Source organism: Sarcophilus harrisii, chromosome 2 (genome assembly GCF_902635505.1).
Source record: "Sarcophilus harrisii chromosome 2, mSarHar1.11, whole genome shotgun sequence".
NCBI lineage: Eukaryota > Metazoa > Chordata > Mammalia > Dasyuromorphia > Dasyuridae > Sarcophilus > Sarcophilus harrisii.
Window position 1 is genome coordinate 248,850,224 of NC_045427.1, and position 16,798 is coordinate 248,867,021.

At 46.5% G+C, this 16,798-nt stretch overlaps 1 protein-coding gene across 1 annotated transcript; it reads left to right on the top strand.

The window, feature by feature from the left end:
* Positions 1 to 1,679: 1,679 nt before the first annotated feature.
* On the top strand, positions 1,680 to 4,529 carry FUT7 (fucosyltransferase 7). The gene is made up of 2 exons (XM_003757525.4): positions 1,680 to 2,165; positions 2,780 to 4,529. The coding sequence occupies exon 2, from the start codon at positions 2,835 to 2,837 to the stop codon at positions 3,858 to 3,860; it is 1,026 nt and encodes a 341-aa protein (XP_003757573.3). The 5' UTR covers positions 1,680 to 2,165; positions 2,780 to 2,834; the 3' UTR covers positions 3,861 to 4,529.
* The last annotated feature ends 12,269 nt before the right edge of the window (positions 4,530 to 16,798 follow it).

Below are 16,798 nucleotides of genomic sequence, written 5' to 3' on the forward strand. Positions count from 1 at the left end.
AGGGAAGGAGGAAAGAGAGACAGAGATTAAGAGGGGGAGAAAGAGAGACAGAAACTGAGAAATATGGAGAGAGAGAAAGAGAGAGAGGAAGGAAGGGAGGGACAAAGGGAGGGAGAGAAAGAAAGAAGAGGGAAATTTTTTTTATTTTTTAACAGCTTTAACTTTTATTTGATTTTATGATAATTTAAATAACATTTTAACTGTTTACTGACATATATTTCTTCTTTCTATAAGTGTCTGCTTATTGGGGAACTTTTATTAAAAAGAAAACCCAAGATTGTACTCATGTTGGAGATATAACTAGAAGCATACTAGATAGTTCTGCCCTCAAGGACCTAAGACTCTGATGGGGGAAAGCTACAGTTAAAGGAGAGCTGGAAAAGGAAGGAGGAGAAAGATCAGAGAATTACAGATTCAGAACTGATAAGATCTTTAGGAATTTTGAGGGTCTAGGTCAGCATTATTCTAGTCCCAGTCATTTTACATATGCGGGAACTGGGACCCAGAAAAAGTAAAATGACTTGCTCAAAATCCCATAGGTCACATTAAAAAAAAAGCCAGGTCCGGAAAATCCAGGACTCACTTAGGGGGTCTATAAGGTTGGTGCCTTTTGCCCCTCCTGCCTTGGGCCTTCACACTGCAGGACCCTCCACCATCATACTATTTGTACCTAAATCAGGTATTGGGACCTCCCTCGGGGGCCGCCTTCTGGGTGTCTCGGTTTGATTCTGGAGCACACTGGTTATTCAGGCTGGGAGGCTTGGGGCTTTGAGGCCATTTACAGCCGGGTCCCTCTGCAGAAGGGGAGCCTGGCTGAGGAGGTAAGGGGCCGCTCTCCTAGTTCTCAGTGCTGGGAGTTCCGGGGGCAGGTCTTCGCGTCACAGTTAACCCTGCCTTCTGCCTGACCCCTTGCCCACACATACTTCGTAGAGGGGATGGCCGGGGCTGGAAAAGACCGGGTCCAAAGGCAATGCGGTACGGAAGGAAGAACATCGGGTTCTGAGTCGGGGGACCTGGTTTCAAATCCCACCTTGCTGGGCAAACGGCAGCCTCTCTGAGCTACAATCTCCCCTCCATTCAGTGAGGGCGATTGTACTGTGAAGTCCTCTTGAGTTCTCCCTCTTTGTTCCGGTGTCCAGGAAGGCCACGGCGCCCTGCTTGCCCCGCTCTTCTGCCCACTGTGGGGCACTTTCTGGGCAGGAGGCAGGGCCTGAGTAAGAGAGAGGGAAAAAGGCTGTTGACCTTTTAATAGAATAGCAGAGAGTATGGGAACCCACGAATGGGGGAGGAGGGGGAAGTGGGTGATGAAATAGCAGAAGAAGAAGTGAGCAGGGGCTGAGCTCAGCTGGAGCCTCTGTGGGGTGGGAGAGAATCCCCCCCCTGCCCAAGGGAGGCCACAGGGAGAGGGGAAGGTGAGTACCAGGAAGCTCTGGGGGCTCCCGTTTCTGAGTAGTGTTCTCTGCCCCGGGCCTTGCCACCGGGCCTTGCCACAGGGCAAGCGGGGAGCCCTGGGGCCAAGCCTTTGCAGACCAACTTTCAGAGGAGCCCAGGCAGGCTGAGTCAGCAAGCTGTGCTCTGTAGGATTTCCTTTGACAGTCATGGACCCTCTTGCTGTTCCCCTCTGGGGTCTGCCCAAGCCCGGAGTAGGGTGGGAGGGAGGGGGGGGGCAGGAGGCCTTTCTGGCTGGAGGAGAAGGTGGAGAGCTGATACCTCAATCCTTCTGCCCCCTCATTCCCCCACTGCTCCTTTCCCAAAGGGACCCATCTGGAGACTCTCCCCGGCCACCTTGGTCTGGTGGGCGAGGAGGAGGAGGGCGGGAGGGGGTTCAGAGGTTCCCTTGGGCCCTCCTGTTCTCAGAAGGCCCTCCCCACTTCTTCTCATTCCAATAGCAGCCGGGCAGGGTCCTGGGTAGAGCTGAGGCGGGGCTGGGGGTGTGGAGGTGTGGCCAGCAGGCAGAGAGGAGTGACTGGCATTGGAGGTGACTCTTCTAGGCTGCAGGAAGGTGACCTCCACTCCCCACCAAGGAGCAGCAGGGAGACCCACCAGGCTCTCCTTAGGCTGGCAGGCTTGGCGGGGAGTGATTCAAAACTATAGTGATTCTGGGACGGCTGTGATTGATGTCAGGATGGCTGTGATTTCAGGACGGCTGTGAGTGCACAATGAAAGTGAGTCTACCAGTCTATTCTGCTGGGCAAGGGAGGGCCTGGGTTCTGGAGCGGTGGGGATGGGGGAGGGTGATGGAGAGGGAGCCGGGATGCCCCACTGGGATGTGGGGAGGCGCCTGGGCTAGGATGGGAGAGAAGGACTAGTGGATGTGGGCATAGGGTGGGGGCATCCATGGGAATGGGGAAGGCCATTCCTTCAACTCCATCTCCCAGTCCTCCTCTGTCTTGATGTCTGTAACAGGAACCAGGTATCCTCTCTCCTTTTGGACCCTCATGGGGTCTAAAGTTTTCCTCCTTGCTTTCTTACCCCTAGCTTCTGGAAGTCTGAGGACAAAAGTATACCATCATAATTATAATAACAACAACTCACATTCATGTAGAGTTTGTTTTCCAAAATACTTTTCTCATAATATTTGTGTGAAATTAGGAATATAGATATTATCCCCATTTTACAGATGAGAAGACTGAATCCTCAGAGTAGACCCTATTGTCCTGATTCGGTCACATCCATTTCCTACTATCCTTCTATGGCTTTAGCCCCAAAGTTCGCCATTCTATCCCCCTCCTCTAGAATAACTTCTGCAGCCCACACAAGCCATGTCCTTCTGTTCTAGACACAAACAGGAGCCCTATGGGTGCAGACACGGCCCGGTCCCGATGCCCTAGACAATGCCCAACCACAGACTGTTCTTCCAGCGAGCCATGGCTGGGACGGCGCTGCTCCTTGCCCTCTGGCTCTTGGTCTCCAGCAGGGTCTGGGGTCCCGGGACGCGGTCCCTGAGGAGGGGCTTCCAGCCGCGCTCTGAGCTCACCATCCTCATCTGGCACTGGCCTTTTGGGAAGCCCTTGCCTCTGGACGGGGATGTCTGTGCTCACTACGGCGTGGCCAACTGCCGGCTCAGCGCCAACCACAGCCTCCTGGGCCGGGCCAGCGCGGTGGTCTTCCACCACCACGAGCTCCAGGAAGGGGCCGTCCGGCTGCCCTTGGCTCACCGGCCTCTCGGGCAGCCCTGGGTGTGGACCAATCTTGAATCTCCAAGCAACACTCACGGACTTTCCCGCTATCGCAACATTTTCAACTGGGTCATGACCTACCGGAGGGACTCGGACATCTTTGTGCCCTATGGAGAGCTGGTGCCCCGGGATGGGGCGGCCCCCCCTGTGCCGGCCAAGAGCCGGACGGCCGCCTGGGTCATCAGTAACTACCACCGGGCCCAGAAGCGGGTGCTGGTCTACAACCAGCTGTCCAAACACCTCCGGGTGGACGTGTTTGGCCGGGCCAACAGGAAGCCCCTCTGCCCTGACTGCCTCTTACCCGCCCTGGCCCCGTACCGCTTCTACCTGGCGTTCGAGAACTCTCAGCACCGGGACTATATCACGGAGAAGTTATGGCGAAACGCTCTGAGCGCCGGGGCTGTGCCCGTGGCCTTGGGCCCTCCTCGCTCAACCTATGAGGCCTTCCTGCCGGCCGACGCCTTCGTGCACGTGGACGACTTCGGCTCCGTCCGGGAACTGGCCGCCTTCCTGAAGGGCATGAACGCCAGCCGGTACCAGAGCTTCTTTGCCTGGCGGGAAAGGCTGGCCGTGCGGCTCCACGGCGACTGGAGGGAGCGCTTCTGCGCCATCTGCGCCCACTACCCCCGCCTGCCCCAGAACCAGGTCTACGCGGACTTGGAGGCCTGGTTTAAGTCGTGATGTTTCGCTGCTAATTCTTCCCCACCGCAGAGGTGCCGGGGAAATGAAGGGCTGCCATTGGGGCCTAGCATCTGTCCCAGGGGGCGGCCCCTCTGGTTCCCCGGGGGTCTCTGGGCGAGGGCAGAATGCAGGGCTGCCATTGGGGCCTAGCCGCCTGTCCCAGGGGGCGGCCCCTCTGGTTCCCCGGGGGTCTCTGTGAGACCGTGACCTGACGTTGGGCCCAAACCTCTTCTCACCTGTTCCCCTTCTCCAGACGTATCTTAATAACCAGACTCCCCAAAAATAATACTCAGCTGAGGAGGGGGAGGACGGATCACTGACTGGGTGGGTCATTCCTTTCTGATGCTCAATTTCTCCATCGGTGCCCAAAGAAGTTGGGGTGAGACCGGCTTTCCTGTCTCCCCCAGCTCTGAATCCGGACCCTGCCCTTCTACACGTGTCTGTGTGTGTGTGCGCGCGCGTGTGAGGGGCAACGGGGTGGCCACGGTCACCAGCATCTCTGTAACTGACGGACGTGGCTCACCAATAAAACCTGGCCCCGGGTGTCAGGGTGCCAGGGACCTTTAAGAGAAGGCGGATTCTCGGTATGAGACAGAAACTGATTCACCGGCGCCGTGTAATGGTGAGGGAAACACAGCGTAGAAATAAAACCTCAGCTCTTGAACTGGCGCTGAAACCTCAGAGATTTTTCCTGCAAGTGCTTAGTCAGGGGGGGGAGGGTAAGGGGGAGGAGATGTGTGTGGCAAGCCATGATTCTTGCCCTCAGGAAGAATGCTGTTTGCTGAAAAACAGAACAAACCTACTGGGAAACGAGAAACCTGTCAGCCCCAGTTCCCCCACAGCCGGAGGATGCATATGACCCCCCAAGACCACCTGGTAGGGGTGGATAACAGTCTAAGATCTTTCTGAAAGGGTCCAAGGGAAGCTGCCAAATGGGTCCCTGTGCAAGAGTGCTAATGGGGGGAGTGGGAGAGGGTGGTACACAGCTGTAGGACTGGGGCCATAGTTGGATAGAGCACAAGACCCGGAGACAGGAAGTCCTGAGTTCAAATCTAGTCTCAGACACTTCCTTAGCTGTGTGGGCTCTATCTGCCTCAGTTTCCCCATCTGTAAAACGGGGATAATTATAGCATGTGTGTGGCCCAAATGAGATAATTATAAAGTGCTCAGCCAGGGCCTAGCATCCAGTAGGTGATATTAAGAGGCTACCAATTGCTATTAATAATAACATGTAGTTATAATATTTTATTGATTTATAATAATTACTCTTAGTTGGCTTAACACCCAAAGACTTAGATTGGAGTCCAAGCTCTCCGAGTTGTGCCATTTGGGGCAAGTCTCCCACCCCGTTTTGGTGAGCCTCAGTTTCTTCATGTGTGAAACAGAGACAATTCCTAAGGTCCTTTCAGCACCAGCATTTTATGATTCTATGAGCGTCCCCCCGGAAAGTTGGCAGGTTGAGTTATGGTTTCTGTGCTTGGAATAGATTGGAGGGTGTGTGGAAGAGGTTGGAGGAAGAGAATGGGAAGGGGGAGAGGGGGTTGATGGCCTGCGGTTGCTGCTTGCTCCCTACCCCCCTTTCCTGGATAGTAAATATAATAGGAACCAAGAAGAGGAACTGCATTTGAAAGCCAGGCCTGGCCACAGAACGGACCACAGAAGGGGGGGTGGAAGCTTTGGGGAGGGCAGAGGACCCAGGCTCTGGAAGGATTACAAAATCTCTGTGGATGGGAGAGGGGTCCCAGGGTCCCTGGGGGGCACTTGGATGTTCTGGGAGGTCCCTAGGGATTGGGCAGGGATGGAAAGGAGCCAAATAGAGATCCCCTGGGGCCGAACCCATTTTGAGGCTTCTCTGACAAGTGCTTAACTAGCTTCCTCTTAAACTAGTTCAGTAACCCTAGGAACTCTAGTCATACTGAGAGTGCAGAAGTGGGCTCTCTCCTGGTGGGCTGGGCTGGGCCAGGCTCCCCAGGATGGCCATGGAGAGGACTGAAAAAGGGGAGAAGGATAAGAGGTCTGGCAGGCATGATAGCCATGCCCTGTGCAGTGAACAATGGAGACGCAAGTCCCCCGCATCCGTTAACGGCGCAGATAGGCAGAGGGCCTGGACGGGGAACAGCTGGGGAAGGGCCCTCCCCATCCAGGGTTACTGTGGTTCTTTGCACCTGTCACGGGGCATGGGGCACAACAGCCATTTCTGCCCACACACACCATCAGGGGGAATAACAGGTTTCTTAAAGCTCTCTCTTGGGAGGAGACTGGGGAGTGTGGAGGTTCCTCCTTTGTTCAGTTGTCCCAGGTCCCCCGGGTCCCTCTCCTTCCCGAAAGGGAAAGGGAGGGTCAGGAAAGACGAAAGCTGGACCCTCCTGAAGCAGGGAGAGTGTCCGCTGGCCCCCTCCCCATGACCCCCTGGAGTTCCTTGTTTCCTCCAAGGTCACAGAGACTCTTGGGGAGTTGGGAATATCTACATTGGGGTCCATAGAGTAGTGGAAGAAATCTGCAGACTGAGGAGCGGTCTTGGGGAGTGCAAGAAGGGCTTTCTCGGCTCCTAAGCAGGAGCCCCCCAGGCCCTGCCCTCTCAGACAGTCCTGGGTCACACCCACACACGGAGCGGAGCCGAAGGAGATGCCAGAACCAGACCACAGGAGATAACCCAGGAAGTTTGCTTCCTCTGTCCTCACCTCCCAGCACACTGCCTTGTGCTCAGCCTCGCGTTAGCTCCAGTGAGCCGGCCCTGCTCTCTGGTGGCCAGCCTGAGAACTGCTCAGAGTTTTAAGGCAGTCTCCACCCTTCCTGTCCTCACTCTGGGGTCCCCTGGGCCCCCCAGACTTGTCTCCAGAGAAGACAGGATGGATAAAAACCTGCCCTCCTTCAGCCTTCCATCCCTGCTTTCTTCTTTGGGTACCAGAACTTAACAGGAATAGAGAAGGAGATGAATATTGTCTCCCCTTCCCATTTTGGGTTGCCCCAAACAACCCAGACTTTTCTGGAAGCATGGGAGAGAATCCTCCCCCACGTTCTGCTGTGGTCTTGTCTGCAGGTTTGGGGAAACGAGGAAAGATGGGTGACTAAGGAAAGGGTCCTGGCAGAGTGAGTCCCAAGGGGTCCATCCAGTCCCTCTCCCACCCTGCTTCCAAGACAGAGCACTAGGTCTGAAGTCAGGAGGGCTGGAGTTCAAACACTGCCTTCTGCCTCTTTTCCTCATCCTTACCTCATATTCTGTCCCAGAGTCCAGAGGCAAAGGTAACTAAAGCCCAACCTCAATGGGCTGGGATTGGGGAGGGGGGATTACAATCTCTGAGCTACTGTACAAGAGTCCTTGCAGCAGCACATCTGCCTTATGGCCCCCTTTTGTCAGATCTGGGAGGACGGGTCATGAACAAGATTATTCCTCCTACTTATAAAGGGGAGATGCAGAATCTAGCCCTGGAGACAAAGAAGGGGCATTTACTGCTGCCATAAGTAACCCCCAAATCCTGGAGTTGGAAGAGATGCACATTTATATAGAGAAGATCTAAGTTATCTGTCTCTTGGAGAAGATGGCCCACGTCTGTGTCTCCTACCCCATGAAAGAGATGTGAGGGACTAAAGCCAGAACATGGTGAAGTGGTAGAATTGTACTCATTCCCTGATGCTAGAATTGTAACTCTTCCAGACAGTGCCAGCCTGATGGAAAGGGCCTTGCCTATCCAAAAGCTCTTAAGCATTTTTGCCTTCAAGAGGAGTTTAAATCCCAGCTTGGCCCTATGACTGCATGAGGAGGAGGAGAGGGTCCTTTGGGAGAGCTGGGGTTCATCAGAATTTCAGAAAGTTGCCTCTTCACAATCCTAAATTTCCCTTAAGAAAAGAGAATCTAAATCACAGAATGGCACAGTGTTGGACACGAGGATTCTAATGAAAAAGTGGGGCCCACCAGAGGACAACTATTGTGAATTATGTGGAGTGCTGGGCTTGGAATCAGGAAGAAAGGCCCATACTTAGGAGCTATGTCATGTTAAGTCATTTAGCCTCTAGAATGGAGATAATAATATCATCATCCAATTCTTAGGATTTTGGTGAGAATCAAAAGAGATATTTGTAAAGTGCTTAGCATAGAGCCTGGAGCATAGTAGGATAGCATGTACTTAACAAATATTTGTTTCTCTTCCCCCTATCAATACTAGATATGCATTTATTATCTTAAGTACTGAGGGAGTGGTTGCCCTTTCTGGATTGTTGTTGTTTGCCCTTCCTTTTTATTTTCAAAGAGGATCAATGACTTCACTAGAGAGGAAGAGGTACCCAAAGTCATCAGGCTTTCCAAGGAAGTCCCATGGCAGGAGAAAAGTCAGCAGGCCCGGGGATGGCCCAGAAGGCAGTGAATGACCAAGCTCTACACACTCCACAATGGCTTCATGGCCCTTGGAACAAACTATCCCATCTGCCTGTTAAACTAGGAGAAACCTTCACACGCTTGTGGTAGAGCCCTTAACTCGCCAGTGGATTTGTTGTTCAGCCGTTACCCTCACCTTGGTTTAGCCCATCTGCTGAGAGTTTACCAGGATGTGGCCACTGCCCATGGTACTGCTTCTTGGAGCCAAAGGTGAGAGCTAGGTACCAGGTAGACACAAAGGTGGATGAGCAAGGGTTCGGCAACCCCCACAGCAGAGGAGCTAGTCTTCCCCCAACGCCTCTACACCCTTTTTGGGCAACACATTGGTGGAAACCTAGAAATAACTTCTATAGAAGCTATATTTGGAGATTTTCCCAGAATAAATTCTGTGGAGAAGCAATGAGCCAAAAGAGATACTGATGTTTTGGGGCCCCCTTAAAATGTGATCTAATCTATGAGTTCGGAATTTAGGGAGCCCAAGTCATAGGTTATACTAAAAAATAATTCACTCCACCTCTAGATCGTTCTTCCTTTCACTTTCCATGGAATTAATAATAATTGACATTTATATAAATGTTTGAGATTTCTCTTTTTAAAGATATGTATACATTTGGCGTCATTAACAAATCCAAATATTTCTATAGGCCTCATATTCTGGAGTACTGAATCAAAAAGGGTTGAAGATGAAAATATTAACTTGTTGATGTGTTAGATAGAGCACCAGCCCTGGTCAGGAGGACCTGAGTTCAAATTTGGCCTCAGACACATAACTTCCTGGCTGTGTGACCCTGGGCAAGTCACTTAACCCCAATTGCCTCAGCAAAAACAAAACAAACAAACAAAAACCAAATTAACTTGTTACATTTTAAAAATATATATATTAAATTTAAGTCACATCCACAAATGTGTATTAAAGGGTACTTAGTGCCAGGCATTGTATTAAGTATTGGGTATACAAAAAAAGGAAAGGATTCTGTTTTCAAGGAGCCCCCAGTTTAATAGAAGTGATAATACATAAAGAATATGTACAAACAAGATATATACAGGATAAATTGGAGACGATCAACAAATAAGGGGAAGCCGCTGACATTAATGGGGATTGGGAAAGGATAGAGAAGGATGGGATTTAATTTGGAATTTGAAAATAGCCTGGGAAATGGAAAAAATGGAGAGGAAGAGGGAAAGAATAGCCCAAAGTCGTAACAAAACAGCTTAGTTCATGATCCCTTATAAACTTGTTGTTTTCTCCTGTGTATTTTGAAGAATGTTTTATTGCTATTTTTTGTGTGCAATGGGCTTTGCTAATTTTTTTCCATCATTTCCCAAAGACTCCCTCTTCCCTTTCCCATCCCTTTTGTGGTAGGTACTTTTAAAATTTCAAAACACTTTATAATATCTTGAGAGCAAAAACACTATAAAGTAGTTATTACAGGTTATCTACAAGGGGTAAAACTGAGTCCTAGAAGCTAAATCACTTGACATCAAACTAGTATCAGGACAGGATTCAAACTCAGATCTTCTGGATTCCAGATCTAATGTGATGTCCATGAGAGGATTCTGCCTCAAAGGTCTCTCCAAGTGGAGGGAGGGGATAGAAAGAGAGGAGAGACTAGGCCAGAGAGAGTCTCAGATCTCAAAGAGCTTCCCCTGCTGTTACCCTGGGGCCCAGACAGGCAAACAAGTGCCTTTCCTGTGTCTAGGCCCCAGGAATTCTGCCATTCATCTCAGCCCACCCAGGGCAGACCTGGGTTCCATCAGCCAACTTCTAGGAGTAGGAGGAAGCGGGCTGAATTCAAGGCAACAGAGGATCCCTTTGGGAGAAATTAAGAAGCAAGGGCAGAAAACTTAAAATTGGTCTTTAGATCTTGTGGATCCTATTACTTTTTAGAGAATTGGGAGACTGGATCATTTAGTAAATGCTATTTTGTCTCCCCAATCCCACCCCCAAAAAGACTCTCCTCTATTCATAGATTTTTCTGAAAAGTTTGAAAGTTTAGACCTTAGGCTGGAAAGAAACTTAACTAGGAGGTTCTGAGACTCTGAGAAGCTTAATCCAAAGTCCTGAGCAAGTTATACCAGGAATATGTCTGAAAGTCCTAAGATTCTTCAAATAAACATCTAAAAGACCCTACTGACCCTGATTTTAAATACATATATAGTTAACTTTAAAAGGAGACAGGGCATTTCCTTTCTATATATAAGGAGATCTCGATCCTTTTCTATAAACCATACTTATTGCCTTATTCCCGCTTCCTCTTATTCTCCCTCATCTTCTGCTGACCCTTGCTCAGACCACTGTGCAGCCAGACTTGACTATGACTGGCTAAAAGTAGCATAATTATCAGCCTAGAGTGCTGATTCTAGATGGTCACCTTACAATTCCTACTGTGATTTTCCTTCCCTTTATACAAATGGGAAAGCTGGGACTAGCGACAGGCTGAGAGTCTCATGGATCTTTTCTGTGGTTCATTATAATCCAGTTTATTAAACTGTGGTTCATGACCCCATGAAGGCCTTATAATTCAATGCAGGGTTGTGAAATTATGATTTGTCATCAGCAAATGTTTGATTTGTATACCTATTTTATACACCTATATATCCTGGGTCACACAAAAATTTCTCTAGTAGAAAGTGTGGAAAAAGTTTTAGAAGCATACACTAGGACACTGCTAAAAAGAAGAAGAAAGCTATGGGATCTTGGTTCCTGCAGTCTCCTTCTCCTTACCTTAGCTTGTCTGTGCCTATATTCAAGAAGGATCTGGGCCTGGTTTTTATTTTATTTTTATAAATTTCTTTTATAAGTTAAAAATTCTGTGAGAAGAAAGGTTTCTAAGTCTCATAAGATTGGGATCGAGTATATGGTTGGTGCTCCCTCTTCCCTGATCCCTCCTCATTCCCTAATAGTAACCACAGACACATACAGGCAGACTTCATTTTATTGCACCTTGCTTTATTATATTTTGCTTTTTTTTAAAATTGAAGTTGTGACAACTCTGTGTTTTGAACAAGTCCATCATTGCCATTATTCCAACATCATGTACTCACATCCTGTATCTGTGTCACATTTTGGTTAATTCTCATAATATTTAACATTTTTCATTATTATCATTTCTCTTCCGATAATCTCTGATGTTACTATTGTAATTGTTTTGGAGCATTATGAACCCACATGATACAGAAAATTTAACTGATAATTTTTGTGTGTGTTCTGAGTGCTTCATTTGACTGGTGTTTCAAATAATACTACAATGGCCTCTAAGTGTTCAAGTGAAAGGAAGAGTCAATTGGTGCAGCAAATTCTACAGTTGTCTTATTTCAAGAAATTACCATAGTCACCCCAATCTTCAGCAACTGCCACCCTGATCAGTCAGTAGCCATTCACTGAGGCAAGACCATTTACCAGCAAAAAGATTATGATTCACTGAAAGCCCAGATGATGGTTTGCATTTTTTTTAGCAATAAAGTATTTTTTAATTAAGGCATGTATATTGTTTTTTTTTGGAGGGGGGAGGGAAGAGTGCTATTGCATACTTAATTACAGTATAGTGTAAACATAACTTTTATATGCACTGGGAAACCAAAAAATTTGAGTGACTTTCTTTATTGGGTATTAGCTTTATTGTGGTGATCTGTAACTGAACCTGAAATATCTCAAAGGTGTGTTTGTATGGAGATAATCACCTGAGTAACACATACCCCTCAAATCTTACTGTATCACAGCTTCACCTGTTACCTGAGTATCTGCCTTCTCTCCATCTGCCCACTTTGTGAGAGGGCACTCAGGAACCCAGGTCTTAGAGGAATAGGTTCCCTCTTCCCCTCATTTGGAGTTATTCTTTTCCCTTTTCATTTTTTATTTCTTCAACAGGGAGAAGCAAGTCTTGTCCAGGCGAGGAGTGGAGAAGGCAGAGTGAAGGTGGGCTGTGGCAGCCAACAACTACAAAAATAAATATAGAAAATGAGGTTATAATTGAGTTTGGGAGTGTGAGGAATCTGGTCAGAGGCCACGGATATCAGGGGGATTATTAGAAAGGAGGCTTCCTTGTTCCCTAGCTTCTCTTGCCCCAAATTCACCAATTCCTTGCTCTTTAACTACCAACCCTGATATGTTAGGCTCTGAGATACCTAGAAAGACAAAGATCTCTTGTCGAAGAACAAGATTCAACAAATGATTTGGTTCAATAAAATATATTGATTACTATATGTAAAATACCCTGGTGCTGGGGTGATTGGCCACAAGGAGCTTGTTTCAAGAGAAGGAGCTTTGGTTTGGAGAGGATACAAGTAGAACAAAAAATGGGGAACAGGAAACTGAAACTAAAGATAAATGAATCGAAAGAAAGAAAAATCTCTGAGTTTGTCCTAATTAGTTCAAGTGACCAGGCCTGGTTAAACTATATCAAAGTTGACTAAAAGAGATTGCTTGCCTTGTTGAGGAGTGAGGAAGGAAGAAAAATTGAGTATTGAAAACTGTTTTTACATGTAATTGAAAAAAGTAAAATATTATTTACAAAATAAGTTGAAAAAGAACTGGAAGAAGATGGAACTATTGATTGTATCCAGAAATCTTCAGAGGACCCCTATTATCTGCCAGAACTCCAGATCCTAGCATTCAAAATTCTTCATAAACTGGAAAACTACATCTCATACAATACAATTTTCTTTCACTAATTTGATATGGATAGCTCTTTGTCATTCCTTCTCATATTCTCCTCTTCTATCATTATTCTTTTGTGATTTCATCAAGTCCTCTTTTCCTGGAAAGGGTAATGCTTTATATATGATATGTAAATCATAAAACATACACAAAAGAGAAGTTTAAAAAGCATATGAAAAATAATTTAAAAATAAAATAATTTAATATAAAATAAAATAATTTGATTAATTAATTTTTGCTGAAGCAATTAAGTGACTTGTCCAGGGTCTCATAGCTAGGAAGTGTTAAGTGTCTGAGACCAGATTTGAACTCCTCCTGATTTCAGGGCTGGTGCTTTATCCACTGTGCCACTTAGCTGCCCCAAAATAATTTAATTTAAAAAGAATAAATAAAGCCTGAGTAGGGGTAGGTTATCTACTTTGGCAAATGAGAATGCTCCAGAGCTTTGAGCATACCAAGCTTCCTCCCTCTGTAGTTAGGCGTGTGCTGCAACTAATTCTAAGGTTTATGAAAACAAATCAGGACTTTATTTATTTATTTTTCCTGAGGCAAATTAGGCTTAAGTGACTTGCCCAGGGTCACACAGCTAGGACGAGTTAAGTGTCTGAGGTTGGATTTGGACTCAGGTCCTCCTGATTTCAGGGCTGGGGCTCTATCCACTGCGCCACCTAGCTGTCCCTATTTTTATTTTTTGTTAATTTTCTCAATTTCAGAAAGTGATGGAGTACAATTTGGGAGAGTATGGGGTAAGAAGTATTGGTATAAATTAACCACTTGTATATATTTCAGTATAAGGGGTAGCTAGGTGGTCCTTTAGATAGAGGGCCAAATCTGGAATTGGGAATATTTGAGTTCAAATCTAGCCTCAGATACTTACTAGACGCTGAGCAAGTCATTTAATCCCTGTTTGCCTCAGTTTCCCCATCTGTAAAATGGACTGAAGAAGGAAATAGCAAACTCTACCAATTTCTCTGCCAAGAAAACCCCTAAATGAGGTCACAGAGAGCTGAACATAACCGAAAGGACTGAACAACAACAATATGGATCAGAGCCTGGATCACACTAGAAGAGGTGAAATCTCATCATTTCCTACTCAATTTCTCTGATGCTCAGAGCGTCAGACCTGACTCTTGATGAGCTCATTTAGGATTTTTTTTGGGCAAAGGTACCGGAGTGCTTTGCCTTTTTCTTCTCCAGCTCCCTGCATTTCCTAGGTACATCTAAAGAACTGTTAAAGGGAGAAAGCATCCTCAACACCTTGCTTTTAATGTGTCCCGAGGAAAGGAGGAGCTAGTCTCATGAGCTTCAGCGCCTGACTCACCAGCCCCGTGAGATCTCACCACTGCTGATGCTTCCAAAGGACCATCATTCCGCATTTGGGTCTGAGGGGTAATCCCCCCTCCCCGGACTCCTGCTGTGCAGTGTCCCAGCCCTTGTTCAGGGTGCTCTGGTGTCTTTAGCATTTTCCGGTGTGCTACCCCTGCTTCTGAAGGGGCATAAACCAAAACAGAGCGAGCTTACCCCGGCATAACTAAGGCTCTCTGGTTTTGTGTGTGCCTCCGGAGCCACAGTTATAGGCAAGTACGTAATATACTACATATATGCTCACACACACATACAATACGTGGCCTACATACTATATCAGGGGTCCTCAAACTACGGCCCGCGGGCCAGATGCGGCAGCTGAGGACGTTTGTCCCCCTCACCCAGGGCTATGAAGTTTCTTTATTTAAAGGCCCACAAAACAAAGTTTTTGTTTTTACTATAGTCCGGCCCTCCAACAGTCTGAGAGACAGTGAACTAGCCCCCTATTAAAAAAGTTTATGGACCCCTGCAGTATATATATAATATAATTATAATACAAAAATAACAGTATATACTATATATACACATATACTGTATGTAGCATATTCACATGATGTGCACATATACATACGTGTGAGTATATGCATACACATGTTTGTAAAAGTATATGTACAGAATAGATGGAAAGTAATCCCAGAGGGAAAGACAATAGCAGCTGGAGAATATGTGTGTGTGGGAAGATGTATGACCTTTCCAGTAAAACAAACACATTTTCTTTCTAGTGTCCCTTTCAAAGAACCATGTGGAACAAATTCAGGCCATTTCCTAAAGCGGTCTTTATGTTCAAGTGCCATGAGACGCTTCCATGACACACTGCCTATAGCTAGATATGATACCTGCCGGTTTGAAGTTGGAATGAAAAGGGACACTCATTGCACATGGGACAATTTTACAAGAAAGAGGGGCTTTTTCGTTTTTGTTTTTAGACATAAGACGGTTAGGATATTCAGAGCAGAAAAAGGATTTTTTAAAACTTTTTTTCATTATTTTTTCCACTTAATAGTATTTATATAATATAATTTATACAACATGTTGTGAAAGAATCAGAACAAAAGGGGGAAAATCACCAGAAGAAAAAAAACAAAAACAAAAGTGAAAACAGTATGCTTTGATCTGCATTCAGATTCCATAGTTATTTGTGTGGTTGTACATAATATTTTCCATCATGAGTCTTTTGGAATTGGATCATTGTATTGCTGAGAGGAGCTAAGTCTATCCCAGTTGATTTTCCTACAATCTCTCTGTTACTGTATACAATGTTCTCCTGGTTCTGCTCACTTCACTCAACATTATCTCATCAAGTCTTTCCCCATTTGAAAAAGGATATTCATCAAGGATACAGAACTGATTTAGCTGACTCCATTTTCCCTGAACTAGTGTTGCACACATGGTTTGCTGATCAGAAGCTTGAAGGAAGAGCCAGTGATTATTTATCCTCTGATTTTTGTACTCAGAGCACTGTGATCTGACATTATTGGCTCAGGTCTTTACTTCTCTGAGCATGTTTTCTGTCACTTTAAAGAATTAATTGTAATATCTATTCTGACCTTAACAGACAACAAAAAGGATGGGCATTTGCCTATATTAGAAAGGGAAAAGTGGATTGTGTGTGAGTGTTCAGATCTTCATTATGTACAGCTTGTTTTTCAATACCTTGTAAGGAAAATAGCCTAGTGTGCATGGGGCAGGGCCTTTTGCTGTTGCTCGCATCACCCCCTTCCCCTTGGCTGCAAGATCTAAAAGAAGGAAGGGGCAGCAGCCCTTATTGTAGAGCTCAGGAGTTGCTGTGCTCAGGTCCAGCAGCAGCAGGTAGGAAGAGGGCTTGTTGCTGACAGTCTTTTTGAGGCCTTCAAGCCAGCAATGGTCCAGATGTTACACAAGAATGTCTAGAGGCGAGGAGGGAATGGGGGGATGCTGCCCAGGCCCTCATCCAGGACAGAGCTACTTTCTGGGCCCCCATTTCATTTTACTCTGAGCCCTCCTTCACCCCATTTCACCAGAATTCTACTATCAGTGTTGGAAGAAACTTCAGAGGTACCTTTACAAGGGCACCAACAAGTGGTCATCCAGTTTGGCTTGAAGGCCTCCAGGGAAGAGGAACTCACTCTATCCCAAGGCAGCCCATTCTATTTTGGGATACTTCTAATTATTTAAAAGTTTTTCTTTTTGTAGAGTCTAAATTCTCCTCTTTGCAATTTCTAGCACAATTTTTAGTTTTACCCTCTGGACCAAGCAGGAGGATCTAATCCCATTTCTGTGCTATAGCCTTTTAATTCCATCATGACAGTTGTCATGTCTCCTTTTAGCCTTCTCTAGGAAGACTTCTAGGGAAGTAGCTACTGGCATGGTCCACTCATTTTGAGATAATTGCTGTAAATATTCCCAGTTCTTCCAACTAATTAAGAAATACAGAACATGGTACCCAGTCATGTCTTGATCCTGTGCGCCCTCTTCCTGACTCATTCCAATATGTCAGTGTCCACTGAACCCAAAAAGTAAGATATGGCTTGAACCCGGTAGAGTCCAATAGCTTTACTTATAGAA